The sequence below is a fragment of the Microcaecilia unicolor genome, chromosome 4, assembly GCF_901765095.1.
Source record: "Microcaecilia unicolor chromosome 4, aMicUni1.1, whole genome shotgun sequence".
Lineage (NCBI taxonomy): Eukaryota > Metazoa > Chordata > Amphibia > Gymnophiona > Siphonopidae > Microcaecilia > Microcaecilia unicolor.
Genome location: NC_044034.1, coordinates 288181290 through 288203117, shown reverse-complemented (window position 1 = coordinate 288203117; position 21828 = coordinate 288181290). Strand labels below are relative to the sequence as shown.

Below are 21828 nucleotides of genomic sequence, written 5' to 3'. Positions count from 1 at the left end.
CCTGGTCCCTATGCACGGTTTCACTTTCCGATGCATGGCTCTGCTGGAACCAGCAGTCACAAGAGTTCTCTCAAACTGGCCCCCGATGCTGTTTCCATGGTGTCCACACTTCAGAGCATGCGCACCCTGCTGGCCTGGCCCGCACACAAACCAACCCACAAAAATCCTCAGAAGGCTCTTCAGAGCACTTCCCAACAACCAGCAGCAAAACCGCAGCTGTCCTCTTCATCCGGTACCAGCCCAGCTTCTCAAACTGGCCCGAAATCCTGATGCCTCTGTGCACATGTGGCTTCACTGACATCACCGGGCCCCAGCGCGGTGACATCAGATGTTGAATGCGGCCCAAACAGGGCTTTCCTCTGTTTCCCACTGCCACAAGCTCTCACGAAACCACCCATGAATGTGACCCAGCACCACCCACTGATCCCAGCATCCTGCCCAGCCTGTCTCCAGTTCAGCCCAGAGCCCCCCCTTCAGCGCTGAGCCTTCCAGCCCTGCAGCACCCGCAGATGTCAGCAACACCCGTGGCAATGTTCTGGCTCAGCCCCATGCCTGCATCAGACTCCAGACCCCACCAGGTATTTAAAAACAAAACATTTTTAACCCTACTGGGTTACAGTAATAAGGTGCATTAATAAGAACAAGATGAAATGTATGGCAGCTTCAGAGTGAGACAGACTGAAGAAGTGGGCTAAAGCTGAGAGGTAAGTTATGGTGATAGAGCTGTGTCAAAGAGCAAGAATTGTGGTGCTAGTGGGGTTGCCAGCTCACCACTGTCTAGCTTGAGAGGCTGATCCAATCTTGGTTTTACTGTATTAATGCACAGAGATGTAGTCCTAAATTTCTTAGAGAAGAACAATATCTCCATACACACAATGGGACAAAACCAGGACTGGATCAGCCTGTTTGAACTGGTTTGGGCAAAGCTGAATGATGGAACCAAGGAACAGGTCAAAGGTGAGGCATACAAGTGTGCAGGACATCAGGTCTCAAGCACAAGCTTATATGCTTTCCCACTAGCTGCTGAATCTCGGTTTGCCTTCTTTCTGAGTGGGCTCAGTTCTAGAAAACATTACTGAAAGACGAGGAAGGAATCTGGTTTGGTTCTTTGTAAAGTTTAGAAAACTTTTGGGTCAATTTTCAGTTCCTGCAGTCAGTGGGATTTTCAAAGGCCAGCTGCAGCATTTAAAAAAAAAAAAAAATCCTTGTTTTTAGCACTTCTGTACAAACAGTCTAATCTAATCCAATCTTACCCTTTCACATATATATCACTCATCTTTTCTCCAGTGATACTAGTGTCTTGCAAATCTACATCCTTTGTGTTCCAGACAATACAACGCAGCTCATACCTGCCATGTAAAGATATATAATAATCAGCCTCAAGGGAATCAAGAACATCCAAAGAAATTGCTATTACTAATCATTTCTATAGCACTACTAGATGTATGCAGCATTGTATACCTCACATGCAGATAATTTCTCTGTCCTGTTGTGGGCTCACAATCTTAAGTTTCTGTATGTGGGGCAATGGAGGGTTAAGTGACTTGCCCAGGGTCACAAGGAGCTGTAATGGGAATTGAACCCAGTTCCCCAGGCTCTGTGTCCACTACACTAACCATTGGGCTGCTCCTCCACTCCTGGCTCAAGGCGGAAGCACTAAAGATTTCTGCCCAAAGGAACTTAGTATGGTTCTTAGTACCTAGGGAGTCTGTCAGAACCTTTGGCACCTAGCACCAGACATGAATTCTGGGACATGAAAATTTCCTGGTTATGAAGGGCTGCACCTCCAACAGTACAGCAGCATCCCAATGTCATGCTGTGGTTCTGGGAAATGGCACCAGACTTGAATTTACATACAGTTCTACTAGGTTTGTGGTTAGGAAAGCAAAATTCAGGGGGTGTGGTGGGAAAGGAATGGGACTGTAACTTGCCATAGTCACCAAAGCAAGTCATAAATTGGTGCTTCTTCCAAGTTCAGAGCTGACAGGAGCCATAAAGTCCAAACAAAATGGGGAGCAGAGGTCCAGATGGAAGCAGTACCGGAGGAATAGGGTAAGGGGCAATGGCATTAGCGGTCCAAGGTGGGAGTGGCCTTAGAAATTTAGGGACAGCAGCACTGATAGGCCCTCTAGGCCTGCTGCAAAACCTAATCTGTTACTAATGGCATGTGTCCTGGTTTTCTTATTGTCTGCCTTTTGCATTGCAGCGGTGAAGTTACCCACTGGTATGTTTAGAGTCAGTTTTGTATTTGACACGCTCCTTTTTCTTTTTTTGTTCATAATGTGTCATCGGTGGCTTTTTTTTAATTACTTTCTTTTGTTCACAGATTCAGGACATGGTGGGGTCTCCAGAGGACGCTTGGAGCGAAACGGGTCCGTTGGGACCTTCACTGTTTTTCTTTTTGTCCTGTTTAAATTGAGCGACCTACTGGAACAACACATTTTCTGTATGAGATCAGTGATTCAGCCTATATGACACCATTCCATGGGAGAAATGTTATTATTTGTTTAAATTGTATTCTTGAAAGAGTTGGTTTGAATTTTAAGTTTTTTGCTTACACTTTTTTGCAAATTTTGAAGAGGAGGTTTTTTACCAATGATTATTATTTTTGAACTGTATGCACATTGCATTGCTAAAAATTGTGGATCGTGCCACAAGTTTCTATGAGGTCTTTTTCCTCCCTCTTTTTCATATGAAGCAATATACAAAGAAAAGTGGTGAATGTTAATGTGATTCACTGTTTGGTTGGGGTTATCCTGGTTAAGAAGGACAGCAGCATAAAACCTGTTATCATCTAAGTAATTATTCATTTATTTACTCCATAGACTCAAGGTGAATTACAGTGTATATTATTAAAGTCCAGCATAAACTAACAGACCAGTGGCATGAACATTGACAAATAAAATTATCAACATCAATACAGAATCAACAAATCAGTAAAATAAGACAACTCCAATAAACTAAAACAGAGGCAGATAACTCATTTAAAATCTTTTATAAAAAGTTTTGCAAACGTACTTTTTGGGGACTCGTTGACTGATGTCATATGGAGGTCCTGGTGGACCCAAGCTTTTTGGGAAGATATCTACCCACATCTGAATCTTGCCCTGGGAAGGAAGCATAAAATCACTCACAAATACATTGTACAAACTCTGGGGTCCTTTTACTAAGGCGCGTAGGCGCCTACGCACGTCCAGTGCGCGTCAGTTTGGAACTATTGCCTGGCTACCGTATGCCCTGGGCGGTTATTACATTTTTTACGCACGTCCGATACGTGCAGCAGAAAATATTTTTTATTTTCTACCGTGTGGCGTTAACCGGGCGGTAATCGGTAGTATACGCCCTGATGATTACTGCCCAGCTAATGCGCAAGAAGTTACCACTAAGTCAATGGGTAGTGGTAAGGTCTTAGGCCTGATATGGATGCGCGCCAATTTTTATTTTGCCCCATGTCCATTTTTGCCCATAAAAAAAGAGGCCCTTTTTGCAGGCACGCTGAAAAATGGACCTGTGTGCATCCAATACACGTGTCTACAACAGCATAGGCCATTTTTGGCACACCTTAGTAAAAGGACCCCTCTATTTCTTCTCTGATACTAAAGAAGCATTGGCTTTCCTTTTAAACACAAAGGCAGGGATCCCCAAACTATGGCCTGTGTATCGGATGTGGCCCATCTAGCTCATTTTTCTGCCTGTACTGGAAACTGGGCTGTGAGGGAAGTTTAACTTTTAATTTTCATGTGTGGTAGTAAGGCATAGGGGGAACTCCAAGGAGAGTGCCCTGTACTGCTCAACCCGCCCCCTCCTTTTGATAGTTTGAAATGTCCTTTGCCCTTCTCTTGAAAAAAAAAAAACCTGGGGATGCCTGCAGAAAGGGGTCAACATTCAAACAAATGAATCCCTAATGCTTATCCTAGACTTAACCATATATGTTCTGTGTGGTTAGATTTAACCAGTCAGCTACAGACTTAACTAGTTAAGTGCAACTAAATATTTGATGTAGTTAACTAATTAAATCTGTGTTTGTCAACACGAAATATCAGCCACATTATTAAAAGTATATAAATCTATATCTTAAAATTCTAATAAAAACAATAAATACTTTATGCCAGCTCTTAATTTTTATTTATTCATAATTGTATTCTCTTTGACGACTTCTTTGGTTGGGCATTCTAATTTCAAACACTTGCTTAGTTTTTTTTGTTAAATGCATAAAAAATAAAAATAAAATACTTTAGGGCTATAAACTGAACCTTAGCAACTGGCAAAAGAAAAACCAACATCAGACAATCCTATATATAGTCTTTTGCATTGAGTGTCACATGTATGATGATCTCCCAATTGGTGAGGTGTCATATGTGTGTGCCCGATGCAAAGAGCTCCTAGCTCTCAGAGAACGTGTCCGTTCTCTTGAGGCTAGAGTAGCAGACTTGATGGAGCTGAGGGAGACAGAGAGGTACATAGAGGAGACCTACAGGGATGTTGTAGAGAAGTCCCACCTCCAGTCAGGTAGCCCCTGTGCTACCTTGGAGGAGGGAGGTCTCCTAGAAGGAGAGCATCACCCTGGTGAAGTAGGAAGTACTCCTGTAGCCAGGACCTGCCCACCAGGGGATGTATTATCCTTTCGCACCGAGGATATATCTCCAAATGTTGCCCGGGAGGGAAAGGTTAGGACAGCTGTTGTACTTGGTGATTCGATCATTAGGCATATAGATAGCTGGGTGGCTGGTGGACGTGAGGATCGCCTGGTGACTTGCCTGCCTGGTGCGAAGGTGGCGGACCTCACGCGTCACCTAGATAGGATTTTATATAGTGCTGGGGAGGAGACGGCTGTCTTGGTACATGTGGGTACTAATGACATAGGAAAATGTGGGAGAGAGGTTCTGGAAGCAAAATTTAGGCTCTTAGGTAGAAAGCTGAAATCCAGATCCTCCAGGGTAGCATTTTCTGAAATGCTACCTGTGCCACGCGCAGGGCCCAAGAGACAGGCAGAGCTCCAGAGTCTCAATGCGTGGATGAGACGATGGTGCAGGGAGGAGGGCTTTAGATTTGTTAGGAACTGGGCAACATTCTGGGGAAGGGGGAGCCTATTCCGAAAGGATGGGCTCCATCTTAACCAGAGTGGGACCAGGCTGCTGGCATCGGCGTTTAAGAAGGAGATAGAGCAGCTTTTAAACTAGAAATGGGGGGAAGGCCGACAGTCGCTCAAAAGAGCATGGTTCGGGATAAGGTATCTTTCAAAGATATCACCATAACAGGGAAGATAGAGTATCCTGATAGTGAGGTTGCAAAAGAGATTGTAGTAGATCGGGTATCTTTAAATAACAATAAAAATCAGACAAAAGATTGCCAATTAATACTGTCAAGTACTAAGCATGATGTACTTAGGAACAACAAACATAGTTTGAAATGTCTATATGCGAATGCCAGGAGCCTAAGAAATAAGATGGGGGAGTTGGAATATATTGCACTAAATGAAAAATTAGATATAATAGGCATCTCTGAGACCTGGTGGAAGGAGGATAACCAGTGGGACACTGTCATACCGGGGTACAAATTATATCGTAGTGATAGGGTGAATCGGATTGGTGGAGGGGTAGCATTGTATATTAACGAGAGCCTTGAATCAAATAGATTGAAAATTCTGCAGGAAACAAAACACTCCTTGGAATCACTGTGGATTGAAATTCCATGTGCAAAGGGGAAAAGGATAGTGATAGGAGTGTACTACCGTCCGCCTGGCCAGGACGAACAGACGGATGCGGAAATGTTAAAGGAAATCAGGGACGCAAACAAACTGGGCAACACAATAATAATGGGGGATTTCAATTACCTGCATATAGACTGGGTTAATGTAACATCTGTACACGCAAGGGACATAAGATTTCTTGATGAAATCAAGGACAGCTTCATGGAACAGCTAGTTCAGGAGCCGACAAGAGAAGGAAAAATACTAGACTTAGTCCTTAGTGGTGCTCATGATCTAGTGCAGGGGGTAACGATACGAGGGCCGCTTGATAACAGTGATCATAATATGATCGGTTTTGATATTGGCATTGAAGGAAGTGAAACTAGGAAATCAAGTACGCTAGCGTTTAACTATAGAAAAGGTGATTATGACAAAATGAGAAAAATGGTGAAAAAAAGACTGAAAGGAGCAGCTCGCAGAGTAAAAAACTTGCATCAGGCGTGGATGCTGTTTAAAAACACCATCCTGGAGGTTCAGGACAAATATATTCCACGTATTAGAAAAAAGGGAAAAAAGACTAAACGTCAGCCGGCGTGGCTAAACAGTAAGATAAAGGAAATCATTAGAGCCAAAAAACAATCCTTCAGAAAGTGGAGAAGAGAACCAACTGAAAGTAACAGGATAGATCATAAGGAATGCCAAGCCAAATGCAAAGCGGAGATAAGGAGGGCAAAAAAGGACTTTGAGAAGAAATTAGCGTTGGAAGCAAAAATACATAGTAAAAATTTTTTTAGATACATTAAAAGCAGGAAACCGGCCAAAGAGTCGGTTGGGCCGCTGGACGAAAATGGTGTTAAAGGGGCGATCAAGGAGGACAAAGCCTTAGCGGAGAAATTAAATGAATTCTTTGCTTCGGTCTTCACCGAGGAGGATTTGGGGGGGACACCGGTGCCGGAAAGAATATTTGAAGCGGGGGAGTCGGAGAAACTAAACAAATTCTCTGTAACCTTGGAGGATGTAATGGGTCAGTTCAGCAAGCTGAAGAGTAGTAAATCACCGGGACCTGATGGTATTCATCCCAGAGTATTAATAGAACTAAAAAATGAACTTGCGGAGCTACTGTTAGAAATATGCAATCTGTCCCTAAAATCGAGTGTAGTACCGGAAGACTGGAGGGTAGCCAATGTTACTCCGATTTTTAAGAAGGGTTCCAGAGGAGATCCGGGAAATTATAGACCGGTGAGTCTGACGTCGGTGCCGGGCAAGATGGTGGAGGCTATTATTAAGAATAAAATTGCAGAGCATATACAAAAACATGGACTGATGAGACAAAGTCAGCACGGATTTAGTGAAGGGAAGTCTTGCCTCACCAATCTAATGCATTTTTTTGAGGGGGTAAGCAAACATGTGGACAATGGGGAGCCGGTTGATATTGTATATCTGGATTTTCAGAAGGCGTTTGACAAAGTGCCGCACGAAAGACTCCTGAAGAAATTGCAGAGTCATGGAATCGGAGGTAGGGTATTATTATGGATTAAGAACTGGTTGAAAGATAGGCAGCAGAGAGTAGGATTGCGTGGCCAGTATTCTCAGTGGAGGAGGGTAGTTAGTGGGGTCCCGCAGGGGTCTGTGCTGGGTCCGTTGCTTTTTAATGTATTTATAAATGACCTAGAGATGGGAATAACTAGTGAGGTAATTAAATTTGCCGATGACACAAAATTATTCAGGGTCGTCAAGTCGCAGGAGGAATGTGAACGATTACAGGAGGACCTTGCGAGACTGGGAGAATGGGCGTGCAAGTGGCAGATGAAGTTCAATGTTGACAAGTGCAAAGTGATGCATGTGGGTAAGAGGAACCCGAATTATAGCTACGTCTTGCAAGGTTCCGCGTTAGGAGTTACGGATCAAGAAAGGGATCTGGGTGTCGTCGTCGATGATACGCTGAAACCTTCTGATCAGTGTGCTGCTGCGGCTAGGAAAGCGAATAGAATGTTGGGTGTTATTAGGAAGGGTATGGAGTCCAGGTGTGCGGATGTTATAATGCCGTTGTATCGCTCCATGGTGCGACCGCACCTGGAGTATTGTGTTCAGTACTGGTCTCCGTATCTCAAAAAAGATATAGTAGAATTGGAAAAGGTACAGCGAAGGGCGACGAAAATGATAGTGGGGATGGGACGACTTTCCTATGAAGAGAGGCTGAGAAGGCTAGGGCTTTTCAGCTTGGAGAAGAGACGGCTGAGGGGAGATATGATAGAAGTGTATAAAATAATGAGTGGAATGGATCGGGTGGATGTGAAGCGACTGTTCACGCTATCCAAAAATACTAGGACTAGAGGGCATGAGTTGAAGCTACAGTGTGGTAAATTTAAAACGAATCGGAGAAAATTTTTCTTCACCCAACGTGTAATTAGACTCTGGAATTCGTTGCCGGAGAACGTGGTACGGGCGGTTAGCTTGACGGAGTTTAAAAAGGGGTTAGATAGATTCCTAAAGGACAAGTCCATAGACCGCTATTAAATGGACTTGGAAAAATTCCGCATTTTTAGGTATAACTTGTCTGGAATGTTTTTACGTTTGGGGAGCGTGCCAGGTGCCCTTGACCTGGATTGGCCACTGTCGGTGACAGGATGCTGGGCTAGATGGACCTTTGGTCTTTCCCAGTATGGCACTACTTATGTACTTATGTACTTATAATTTGCACCTCCAAAGTTCTACGTCTGGGTGCCTGGGTTCATAACACACTTCCCATTGGTCCGCCCTGGCGATGATGTCAGAGGGTGGATCAGTGAAAGGGAAGCGAAGCCAGCACCAGCCAGCCAGAACGTTGGAGGTGAGTAGAGAATCGCCTCCTTCCTCCCCCCCCGTCCTCTCTCCGAGTTCCAGCCCCCCTCCCCTCCGAGTTCCATGCGCCCCTACCTCCCTCCCTCTCCTCCCCTCCCCTTCGAGTTGCAGAATGCCCCTCCCTCCAAGTTCCATGCCCCCCCCTCCAGACCCCCGCGCCTCCCTCCCTCTCTCTCCCCTCCGAGTGCAAGCACAACCTGTCCTCCGCCTGGCCCTCACCTTCCTAAGCGCCGGCTGTAATTTAAAAATTCTTACCTCGGGGTCTGTTTTCAGCAGTGAAGGCGAGCGGTGCTTCAGACTGCCTTCCAGGGGCGTAGCCATGGGTGGGCCTGGGTGGGCCCAGGCCCACCCAGCAGTGGAGGCAGCGGAGCGGAGGGAGCAGGCTGAGCTCCAATCCCGCATCTGCCTCCCCAGCCCGCCACTGCCCCGCCCCCCGCCGTACCTTTAAATATTACAGTTTTGCTGGAGTCGCGGGCAGCCGGCATTGAAGACATCGGCAGGCTTATGCCGGTTCCAGCAGCCTTCCCTCTTCCCTCGTTGCAAGTCGGATGATGGCTCCGCCCTCGTAGATACAGGAAATACGTCAGAAGAGGGCGGAGCCATCATCCGACTTGCAACGAGGGAAGAGGGAAGGCTGCTGGAACCGGCGTAAGCCTGCCGATGTCTTCAATGCCGGCTGCCCGCGACTCCAGCAAAACTGTAATATTTAAAGGTACGGCGGTGGGGGGGGGCAGGAAGGAAACAGGGCAGACGGGAGAGGAGGGTTGCTGCACATGGTGGAAGAAGGGGAGAGGAGGGTTGCTGGATGGAGGGAAGGGGAGAGGAGGGTTGCTGGACATGGTGGAAGAAGGGGAGAGGAGGGTTGCTGGACATGGTGGAAGAAGGGGAGAGGAGGGTTGCTGGATGGAGGGAAGGGGAGAGGAGGGTTGCTGGACATGGTGGAAGAAGGGGAGAGGAGGGTTGCTGGATGGAGGGAAGGGGAGAGGAGGGTTGCTGCACATGGTGGAAGAAGGGGAGAGGAGGGTTGCTGGATGGAGGGATGGGGAGAGGAGGGTTGCTGGACATGGTGGAAGAAGGGGGGAGGAGGGTTGCTGGATATGGTGGAAGAAGGGGAGAGGAGGGTTGCTGGATGGAGGGAAGGGGAGAGGAGGGTTGCTGGACATGGTGGAAGAAGGGGAGAGGAGGGTTGCTGGATGGAGGGAAGGGGAGAGGAGGGTTGCTGGACATGGATGGAGGGAAGGACAGGGGAGAGGAGGGTTGCTGGACATGGATGGAAGAGAGGGAAGGGAGAGAGAAGAAATGCTGGACATGGATGGAGGGGATGGAAGAATGAGGAAGGAGATGAGATGAGGGAAAAGGAAGAGAGGAGAAAAACTGCACATGGATGAAGAAAATAGGCAGAAGCTGGATCCACTAGACAGTCATGTCTGCAGAGGACCCAGCTTTTACTTATGGATATAGAGCAAGAAATGAAGAAGAAAGGAGGAAAGTAAAGAAATAAATGGAAAGGAAGCCCTGGAAACGGAGTTAAGAGGACAGATAGCAGCAGAATCGGATACTGGGCCAGCATGATCAGAAAAACAGTCACCAGACAACAAAGGTAGAAAAAAATCATTTTATTTTCATTATAGTGTTTGGAATATGTCCACTTTGAGAATCAGGTGCTCAACATTAAAAGTTTATATTTATTTACTTATTTATGGCATTTTATCCCACATTAAACATGAATTAAATTGGAACCTGGGATCATTTAATTTTTTTTTCCTGGAGACAGTAATGCATTGCCCCCCCCCCCCCCCAGGCTCTCTCCCCGGCTATAGCCAGCTCTGCAATTTTGAGGGGAGGTGCACAGGTGGATGGGGGGGTGCAGAGGTGGACCGGGGAGAGAGCCTGTTGTTAAACATTTACCAGCACGCCACTGTCTAGTGCCCACCCATCCAACCTGTTGGCCCACCCAAAAATTGACTTCTGGCTACGCCACTGCTGCCTTCCCGTCTGTCTCAGCTCTGCCTCTGGTCCCGTCCTCATTTCCTGTTTTCGGAAGGGCAGGACCAGCGGCAGAGCTGAGACAGAAGGGAAGGCAGTCTGAAGCACCGCTCACCTTCACTGCTGACGCCGGACCCCCAGGTAAGAATTTTTAAATTACAGCCGGCACTTAGGAAGGCGAGGGTCAGGCGGAGGACAGGTCGTGCTTGCAATCGGAGGGGAGAGAGAGAGAGGGAGGGAGGCGTGGGGGTCTGGAACTCAGAGGAGAGGGGGGCATGGGAGGGGAGGAGAGGGAAGGAGGGGGACGGTCCTGAAACTCAAAGGGGAGGGGGATGGTCCTGGAACTCGAAGGGGAGGGGGGCATGGAACTTGGAGGGGAGGGGGGGCTGGAACTCGGAGGAGAGAGAGGGAGGGAGATAGGGAGGGGAGCCTATAAGTGCATTTACTCTGCAGCTCCTCAGTACCTCTCCACTCTCATCTCTCCCTACATTCCTCCCCGGGAACTCCGTTCACTGGGTAAATCTCTCTTATCTGCACCCTTCTCCTCCACTGCTAACTCCAGACTCCGTTCCTTTTATCTTGCTGCACCATATGCTTGGAATAGACTTCCTGAGCCGGTACATCAAGCTCCATCTCTGGCCGTCTTCAAATCTAAGCTAAAAGCCCACCTTTTTGATGCTGCTTTTAACTCCTAACCCTTAGGGGTAGATGCATCAAGCAAATGTAAAAAAATCAGAAACGTAAAAACCTTTACCGAATCTCAAATAACGAAGCATGCTCCAAAAACACAGCCCCAAAACGTTTGGTGCGGTATTGTAAAGAACGATGCACTAATCCCCATCGGTAATCGGCTCGTAAAGCATGCGCAAAGCAGCCAAGCGTTATGCTGGCTGCTCTGCGCATGCCAGAAACGTAAGAAAAAAAAGAAAACACAAACACGTGGCTCCCCACTTTCCCCTGCATGTCTCCACAAACATTAAAGGATCGGGAGGGGGCAAAGGCGCTCATCAGCAGCGTCCTGTATGGAAGGCCTTGCCTTGCCCCCCCCCCCCCCCGAAGTCCCCGCTGCTCCCCGCTGCTCCGTTTGTGAAATAAAAGCTTTTAAAAATGAAACCTTTGCAGTTGCTGGGCTTCCCCTCCCTTCCTGTCTCTCTCTTCTTCAGTTGGCAATGCTCCGCCTCCTGCCCTCCTCCACCTCCGTGCCCCGCCCCCCCGATTTCGTCCCCGCCGCTCCCCCCCCCCACCGGACCCCCCCTCCACCATAATGGCCGGTGCAGCGCCTCTCACCTATGTTTGAAGGCGCTGCACAGGATGGATCAGCTGTTCTTGAGCTCTTCTGTCTCCTCCGATTTCTCCTTTTTCTTCCTGTGTCTGCCCTCCTCTGACGGCAGCTATCTACATAGATAACTGACGTCAGAGGAGGGCGGATACAGGAAGAAAAAGGAGACATCGAAGGAGACAGAAGAGCTCAAGAACAGCTGATCCATCCTGTGCAGCGCCTTCAAACATAGGTGAGAGGCGCTGCACCGGCCATTATGGTGGAGGGGGGGGTTCGGTGGGGACAAAATCGGGGGGGCGGGGCACGGAGGTGGAGGAGGGCAGGAGGCGGAGCATTGCCGACTAAAGAAGAGAGAGACAGGAAGGGAGGGGGAGCCCAGCAACTGCAAAGGTTTCATTTTTAAAAGCTTTTATTTCACAAACGGAGCAGCGGGGACTTCGGGGGGGGGGGGGGGGGGGGGGAGGGGAGGCGAGGCAAGGCAAGGCCGTCCATACAGGACGCTGATGATGAGCGCCTTTGCCCCCTCCCGATCCTTTTTTAATTTAGTTTCCTTTTTTATTTTAGGCACAGGGAAGCAGGGAGCCACTTTTCTTTTAAAACATGCCAGCAATTTGGTTTTTCATTATGCAGGGGGCAGTGGGGAGATGACAGCTCAGGCTTTAACGACAGGTCTGAGCTGACGTTAAATTTCTGGCGGTAAGTGAATCGTTGCTATCGTCGGTATGGTTAGTGCATTCCGAATTGTCTACATTTCAATGGTAGTTTCTCATTTGCATTCCAGTTTCGTTAGCTGCTACTGCCATCGAAAAATAGGTTTTAGTGCATGGAAAGGATAGGAAATTCTTCCTTAAGGGCTCATTTAACGATGAAAAACGTTTAGTGCATCTGGGCCTTATTCACTTGTTCAGAACCCTTATTTTATCATCCTCACTTTAATATTCCCTTATCTCTTGTTTGTCCTGTTTGTCTGTCCTAATTAGATTGTAAGCTCTGTCGAGCAGGGACTGTCTCTTCATGTTCAAGTGTACAGCACTGCGTACATCTAGCAGCGCTATTGAATTGATAAGTAGTAGGGGCATGGAACCTTGCTAGCGCGCGTTTCATTTCTGTCAGAAACGGGCCTCTTTTACTAGTTATAAATAAAATAGCTTTCCCCCATGATGGAACTGGTAGATTGTCTGCACAGGTTCCTGGATCCTTTTCAGCAGTACCATTGCCTAGCAAGTCACTTCCCACTTTTATGTTGAATGCGCAAGTAATGCAATAATTGGAGTTCATAGTCTTACTAAGGAATTCATGGAGTAATCTGGTATAATGAGAGGGAGGAACACCACACAGAGGGAAAATCTGTACAACTGTGTGCTTTCATTTAGGCGCCGGAGGGTGGTCAGTAAGATACTATTCTATAAGAAAACCTAAAGGTCTAGGTTCCAATATAGAATACTGATGCAACTCAATATTGGCACAACCAACACTTAAGGTAGTCCAGAGGGCCCAAGACAAAAACTGTGGAGGGGGCCCCAAAGTCTATCTGTGGGCTATGCCTCCTTCAGCTTGAAGCAGGCTTGAGGCCCCTTGTGGTATGGGGACCCAGGGCAATTGCCCTGTTTGCCACCCCCTAACACCAGCCTTGAGCCAGCCACACTTTCATCAGCCATAGCGTTTGTGTAAGTGCAGGCATCTAAATGTGGCAGAGACGTGTGTATTTACACAACAGTGCTTAAGCAGCATATATACACATTAAGGACCAGATTCTATAAATGGTGCTCAAAATTAGGTGCCAGAAAAAAATCAGTGCTAAGCACTATTAGAAATATCCAGTGTACCTGAATGTAACTCACCTGGAGCTACTACTGAAAAAGTGTGTGAGCAAAATATAAATAATAAAATAAATATTACGTAAAGGGCACATGTCCTTTATAGAATAGCACTTAAGCATGGATCTCATGCCTAACTTTGGGCGCCAGACTTACATCTGATGAAACCTGGTGTAAATGCTGGCACTCAAGTTAGGCACTGACCCAGCATTCTATAACTAAGAGCAAAATTTTCGGAATACCCCTGACACACCCATGCTCCTCCCATGGTCATGCCCCCTTTTGAGATACACACTACGCGAGTTAGATACACTACCTTATAGAATAGAATGCATCCAGATACATGCAGAGATATTAATGAGTGCCAATTAACATCAATAATTGGCTGTTAGCACCCAATTTATGTTGTCATTGAGCTTGTTAAGAAATTAATTTGCACCTGTACCTTGGGCATGTGAACAAATTTGTGCAGGCAAATAGAATCTGGGGGTAAGGGTGCACTTACATTTGTACATGCTAGTATTCTTGTTGAACTCAAACCAACCACTTGTATCTAGATAAAATCACAATGAAAATTATCTCAAACACCTAAATGTCTACTCATTATTCAGTGTCTTTTACTGGGGTAATGATTATTATCATTGGTCTAAAAAAAACCCCAAACAATCTCATTTGAATTCTGTTTGTACCCTCAAAGTGTTTTGCAACTAATCATTCAATGATATCCTCCACAAATTGTATAAATGTTTTGTTACTACTACTACTACTATTTAACATTTCTAAAGCGCTACTAGGGTTACGCAGCGCTGTACAGTTTAACATAGAGGGACAGTCCCTGCTCAAAGAGCTTACAATCTAAGAGACAAGTGAACAGTGTGAACAAGTGTTGAGGTCATATTCCGTCCTTAATGAAAATTATGAATAGTACTGTTTACAAGAGTTATGCATATAGGATTCCAGCTTTGAACATCTACTTTGAGAACATTATTCTAGTCTCCCTTCTAAAAGGAGGAGATTTTGTTCACTCCTTCTGTTGTAGTTCAAGGTAAATTACGTTCAGGTACAGTAAATTTTTTCCTGTCCCCAGTGGAGTTACAATCTAAGTTCATACCTAAGGCATAGAAGGTTAAGTGGCTTGTCTAAGAGCAAAAAGAGTCACAGCGGCATTTGACCCAGGCTTCCTTGGTTCTCAACCTGCTACTCTTAACCATCAGGCTGCTCCTCCATATTGAGGTCCATATTCAGTGAGGTAGCAGATACCAGAATAACTATTTGGATATTCAGTGGAACTTATCCAGGTAAGTTTCCTACTGACTGTTTCTGAGTTAAATTATCCAAATAACTTTAGCTTGCTATTTGTGCAACCTAACTTAGCTGGTCAACTTTTTCTAGCACTTTGTCCTGACCAAGAAAACCTGCACCCTGTGTCACCTCTTTTTACCTGGCTAAGTTTTATGTGGGCAATGAGAATTTAACGAAGAAGTGGAAAGAAATATTCAGGTCTTGGCTTTTGCCTGGCCAGCTATGAAAGTTATCTGGACAAAATATTGAATATCAACCCCAGTGTGATCTGGATTATAATATCCTGATTTCTGTGAGTTTGGACATACACAGACATAGGCTTGGTTATATGTGAGTTGAGATCAGGCAAACTGAGCCAAAGATTGATCTCTTAATTACCTGGTCTATCCCTGGTTGAAAAGGGTTGTACAGGGTCCGGGTTTCTACATGCTCTGGGACTTGGCCTTGAGTACGTAGAAGGTGAAGTGCAAGGCGTTGTTTCGCAGTTCCCAGGTGACCATGAGATGGAATCTGCTGCTCTGTGCTCACAAACAGAAGACAAGAAGAGTGACTAACATAGAAACTACAGGAATATTTGCTTTGGTTTTGTTTCACCCACAATTGGAGCTTTGAAAATTAAATGACCAAAAGATATTAAGGGGTTCATTTTTGAAACAGAAAAACATCCAAAAAATGGCATAACAGGCTGCTGTACATATTTCTTGCAGAAAAACGTCTAAAGTGTATAATCAAACAAACAAAAAAACCCACCCAAGTCTGCTAGCTACCGAAAAGAAGAAGTTCACAGAGGTGTAGTTTCGTGGGTGTGACATGGCCGGTGTTACATGATGAACATTTATTGCTGATAATGGATAGCAAAATGACTTCCCAGGGGTGGAAAAATGCCCGGAATTACACCTGGTTTTTTTTTAATGTATCAAACTCCTTTTATTTGGAATGAGCTACCGTTCAAAATTAGATCATTGCGAAGCTATTCTTATTTTCGGAGAGCTTTGAAAACTTATCTTCTAAGCAATTTTTAACCGGCTGTTAGGCTATGACTTGTATTATTCTTTTTCACATATTGGTTTCTGTTTGTTATTCTCCAGATATTGCTAGAAATAAAAGAAAATAAAGCAGAGAAAAGGTGACCAAATGTATGTTACAACCAATGTAACCCTCATGCAATACCCTAATGTATTCTTCTTTCTATCTATATATACACATATTATATATATATATACCATGATCAGTTCCATATATGCTATGTACCATGTATGTTACCATGTATGTATTCACCTCAACGTAACACCATTTGTAATTCTGTTACCTGGAAATGGCAACCGCCATTACGGCAAATGTAAGCCACATTGAGCCTGCAAATTGGTGGGAAAATGTGGGATACAAATGCTACTACTACTACTACTAATAAAACAAGATGACACCCCTTCCCATTGGACCAACTCAACACATCCCCCGACCAGCCCTCGGAGGCAACCCCCCTCATCAGATTGGAAATAATGAAGACAAGCCACCTCCGAAAGCCAATCAAAAAATGCATCAAGCTAGTCCAACAAAAAAGGCACCATCCCATCTTCCTCTCTGTGCCCCATTCTCCCTTACCTCTATTGATTACTTTTATGGTTCATCATGTTTTTATTGATGACAATTCAATGGTAATTGACAACCAAGCAAACAATAATACAAAAGTGAGAAATTACATAAGTACTCATTAAACCAAATGACCAAGCCGTCATCAAAACATTTTTATCTTTCCCCCCCCACCCCCTCCCCCCTCCCTTCTTACAAAAACCTTCTTTTTGACAATAAAGTCTACTCACTCACCCCCCAAAACCCCCAGTAGGAATCCATACAAAAGGTGCAAAAAAAAAATCAAAAATTATTTAGTACCAGACTGCGAGTCTTAAGCGACAGTGATTGTATGTATGGTTCCCAAATTCTCAAGAAAGCTTTTTCCTCTTTGGAGATGTCCCCACCATTCTCCAGTCCTGCAATAAAAGTTCATGCAGCCGGTTCCGCCAATGCCAAAAATCTGGCGGGTCCTCCCTCATCCACGCACCCAGAATGAGCTTTTTCCCCAAGAGACTGGCCTTACGAATTAGCTGCTGAGCCCCTTTGTCCTGAAGCACAAACATTTCATATTTGTCCAACAAAACTCCCAGAGGAGAAAACGGAATCCTGGAACCCATCAACGACTCCAGATACCTAAATATCTGCTTCCAAAAAGCCTGTATCCGATAACATTCCCAAAAGGAGTGGAACAGCGTGCCCTCCCTCTGCTTACACCTGGAACAAAGAGGGTCCGGTATCCCCCCCATTTTAAATACTTGAACCTTGGACATGTATGCTCTGTGTAAGATTCTATACTGACACTCACGCAAATTGGCATTCACCGTCAATGTTGGTATGCGAGAAGTCAATTTCCTAAAACCTAGCCGCAACTTTGGTTGCTTCAGGTCCTGCGCCCAGCACTGCTGAATGTTCCCTGTATCCTTCCCCCCCCACCTAATTCCCAAAGTACCCCTTGTAAACCTGACACCAAAAGCCTATCCCCGGGTATGGATCCAAAAACTCTCTAAGGCGACGACCATGTCCACTTCCCAACTTCCCCGGATCCAAAGACCTAATATAGTGCGCCAACTGCTGGTATGCAAAAGAATGGCTATGGTTTATACCTACCCCCAAAGCACCCAATTCCATTAATCCCCCCCCCCCCCCCGGAACCTAAGACATGCTCTACCCTCGTTATCCCCATCTCTGCCCACCTATGAAACACTACATTGCCCGACCCTGGGGCAAACAATGGATTACCCTGTAAAGGCAATTGGTCCGAGACGTCTGCTGCTAAGCTCCATAATTGAGTTAAGTCCCTCCAAGTATCCCTAAGTGGATTCAGCAAGACACTCCCCCTCGTATGTTCAGGAAGCGCAGCTCTGGGGCACTGCAACAAATAATACAGATGATTAGGCTTGAAAAAATCCTGCTCCATCTTAAGGGGCATAAAGTCCTGTCTGCCTAGCAGCCAGTCTCCCAAGTGGCGAAGCAAGCATGCTTGATTATACCGCTGGATATCCGGGATCCCCATTTCCCCCACTCTCCAGGGCCCCATTAAGAACTTCAAGGGAAGTTTTGCTTTAACATCCCTCCATACAAATTTCCGCAGGTACCTATAAAGTTGATTTAAATCTTTATTCTTTAGCCGCAAAGGCAAAACCTGAAAGGTATAGAGCCACCGTGGGAATTCTACCATGCAAAACAAATGTATCCTCCCATGCATATTTAGTGGTAAAGCCCTCCATGCATCTAGCTGGTTCTTCATCTTTGTTAACAATCTGGTGAAGTTTATGGAATATAAGGCAGATGTCTTCATAGAAATTCTAACTCCCAAATACAAGAGGGAATCAGCGGCCCACCTTAACGGAAATGTATTCCCCCACTCCCTTCTCACACTCGCATGTGCTGTCAACGCCAAAAACTTAGAATAATTGAGTTTAAAACCTGCAAAATCTCCGTATTCCTGCATCGTCTCCAATAAAGCCCCCAGGGACCTTTTAGGCTGGGTAAGATGTACCAGAATATCATCTTCAAAAGCAGAGATTTTAAAGGACGACGACCCCCAATCCACCCCAAATACTTCAGGGTGGGCAATTATTTCTCTGATCAAGGGATCCAGCTCCAAAACAAATAACAAAGGCGACAGAGGACATCCCTGCCGTGTGCCCCTTCTGATCTTAAACATAGAGGACTGCTCCCCATTGATCCACATATAAGCTCGTGGGTTTGAGTAAAGCGCTCCCACAGCATTCCGAAACAATCCTGCCACCCCCACCTTCTCCAGCACAGCAAATAGAAAACCCCAAACTACCCTATCAAAGGCCTTCTCTGCGTCGAAACTGACCAGCAGAGAAGGCCTTTGTTGGTTCTCTACTATCTCCAAGGAGGCCAAAAGTGCTCTAACTTTACTTGCCACTGATCTAGCTTTCATGAATCCTACCTGAGGGGCCACTATTAGGTCTGGGAGCACCCTGGCCAGCCAATTAGCTAATATCTTAGCATACAATTTGACATCGCAATTTAACAACGATATGGGCCTGTAGGATCCTACATCTGTCTCATCTTTACCTAGCTTCAGCAACACTATTACTTTTGCCACATTGAGGGAATCGGGCATGACCCCGGAGTTTGCCATGGTGTTGAATAAACTTAACAAGGGGGGCGTCACATACTCCTGTAGTAACTTATAAAATGCCATACTGAACCCATCTGGGCCCGGCGTCTTATGGATTTTACTCTGCTGGAAAGCCAACATACCCTCTCCCTCCGTGACAGCGCTATTGAGGTAGTCTCTTTGCGATTCCGAAACACGGGGCAGTTCATGATTGTCTAAATATACCATACTATCCTGTACAATGTCTGTAGGCTCCCTATTTAGCGCCGCATAGTATTCCCTAAATCGCTCAACTATCTCTCCAGACTGTCTGAGAAGATGCCCCCCATCTGCCTGTACTTGCATGACTCTCGTAGGGCCCCTGCTCCCTTTCACCAGCCTCCCCAGCAGAGCCCCGGCTTTATTCCCATGCAAGAAAAGTTGATTTTTATAATAAAGGTGGGACTTCACCGCCCTCTGATGAAGTAATTCATTCAACTCCTGCTGGGTAGCCATAAGAGCCCCCTTCTTATCTGATATCAACACCTTCCCAAACCGAATCCGCTGCAAGCGGACCTCCTGCTCTAACCGGAGGATCTCCTTGTCCCTCATCTTCTTAGACCTAGCCCTATACGCTATCATCTCTCCCCGCATCACCACTTTTGCTGATTCCCAATATAAACTAGCTTGTTACTGATGAGCACTATTATGACTTGCAAACTCCTTCCATTTATCTGTTATGAAAGCCCTAAAATTTGGGTCCCAAGACAACTCTAAAGGGAAACGCAATCCCCCTCTCCCGCCCCCAACCCCTGTCAGTTGCAGCTGTAACCAAAATAACCGAATGGTCTGAGATCTCACAAGGCCCTATTTCTGTGGACGGAACTCTAGGAAAGAGGTCTTTAAATATAAGAAAATAATCTATGCGTGATTGTATCAGATGAGCTCTAGAAACGTGTGTAAAATCTTGCTGTGTTGGATGCAGAACTCGCCAGACATCAATCAAGTGTTGTGCAGAGGGAAGGCAGGCCCCTGGCCGAAGACCCCAACCCAGACGACCGCACTCCAGATATGTCCATCTGAGGGTCATAGACTAAGTTGAAATCCCCACCCAGGATCACATTTCCCCCCTGGTAGGGACTCAGCAGCTCTATGATAGCCTTGTAAAATTTATGGTCAAAGATATTGGGCGCGTAAATGTTACAAAAAAATGTATGTATTATTGCCTATGGTTACTTCAGCCAGTACATATCTGCCCACAGAGCTACTCTTGATCAATTTAACCTGCATTTGAAGCCCTTTTCTAAAAAGTATCAGCACTCCCCCTTTTTTATGATCTGCCGGAGAGCCCACCACCCCCACTACCTATCTTCTCTTAAATTTACTATGTTCCACCGCCGTCAGATGGGTCTCTTGAAGAAATGCAACATCAGCCTTGCGCCTCTGCAGAGCTTGTAAGACCTTTGTACGTTTTATGGGCGAGGAAATCCCCCCAACGTTCCAGGATATTAACTTAATGGGGTCCATCTTCCACACGTACCCATGTATCAAGCAATTGTAACAGTACCCGAAAAATGAGGGCCCACCCCCCAGCCCCTGGGTCACCCTCTTCTCTTTGCAACAGCCTCTCTACAGCTTCCCATTGGTAGCCTGGCACTGAAATAAGAAAAGACAGAACATCCAAGGCGAACAAAAATGGAAAAAAAAGAAATCCACAAAACCCCTCCCTCCCACTCCCCATTTCCCCCCCTCCCAACTCCCTGCCTCCCCACCCACCCTGCCCTAACCCCCCTTCCTCCCTTATACTGCCCAGACACCAAATCTGAGTCCTCGTTAGAGAACAGGTCACGTTTCCCGCTCCCCCCCACCTCACCGCATCACTCATAACATACATCAGAACATATACCCACATTGCAATGTGAACAAACTTATAGAGCATACAGTTTGAATCTCATGTTATACCCATACTATCCCAATTCAATACTGGACCCTGCTCATGTATCAGTTTCACTATAGTCTCGTTGCCCCTCACGCTTCCACCTTATCTGACTCTTTCATATTCGAATCGCCTGCATGTCCGTCTGCTGCTCACGAGCCTCGTCCTCCATCCTCCTCCGAGCTCCCCTGCACATTGTTTACAAAGTACGATGCCTCTTCGGGTGTAGTGAAAAAGTGAAGTTTACCCTCGTACTGGATCCTCAATCTCGCAGGAAACAACAAGAAAAGCGCACCCTTTTCTCATAGAGGTGCTTACAGACCTCTGCAAATTGCTTGCGCTGGGCTGCCACTGCAGCTGAGAAATCTTGAAAGCATAATACAGTGTGAGCTTCGTACTGCACCTTCCCTTGCAGCCGCCATGGTTGTAAAATTTCATGCTTATGAGAGTAATTAAGCACTTTACATATAACCACCCTCTCTTTGTCTTGCCTGGCCAGACCCAGCCGATGTGCCCGCTCAATTTTCAGGGTATTTTCCAACTGCTTCAAATTCAGCACTTTAGGCAGCCATGTTTCAAGAAACCCCCGTAAGTCCACTTCTCTCAAAGTCTCCGGCAACCCCACCAGCCGAAGATTGCTCCTTCGCGATCTGTTTTCTAAATCTTCAACTTTGGTCTCGAGAGCATCTAACTTTTTTTGCAGCTTTTTTTGTCGGGTTTCATACTGCACACACTGATCTTCTACGTCTGACAGCTGCTGTTGGAACCCGGACACGTCCGTGCGCAGCCCTTCCAGCTTACCATCCATCTGCTCGATCTGATCGGATATGC

The 21828-nt window shown here is 46.0% G+C and overlaps 1 protein-coding gene across 1 annotated transcript in view; it reads right to left on the bottom strand.

The window, feature by feature from the left end:
• The window catches only part of FER1L5 (fer-1 like family member 5), a 382389-nt gene that overhangs the window by 44323 nt on the left and 316238 nt on the right, over window positions 1-21828 (bottom strand). The window contains 3 exon segments of the mRNA XM_030202486.1: window positions 1254-1349; window positions 3019-3107; window positions 15293-15432. Coding sequence (XP_030058346.1) covers window positions 1254-1349; window positions 3019-3107; window positions 15293-15432 — 325 coding nt within the window.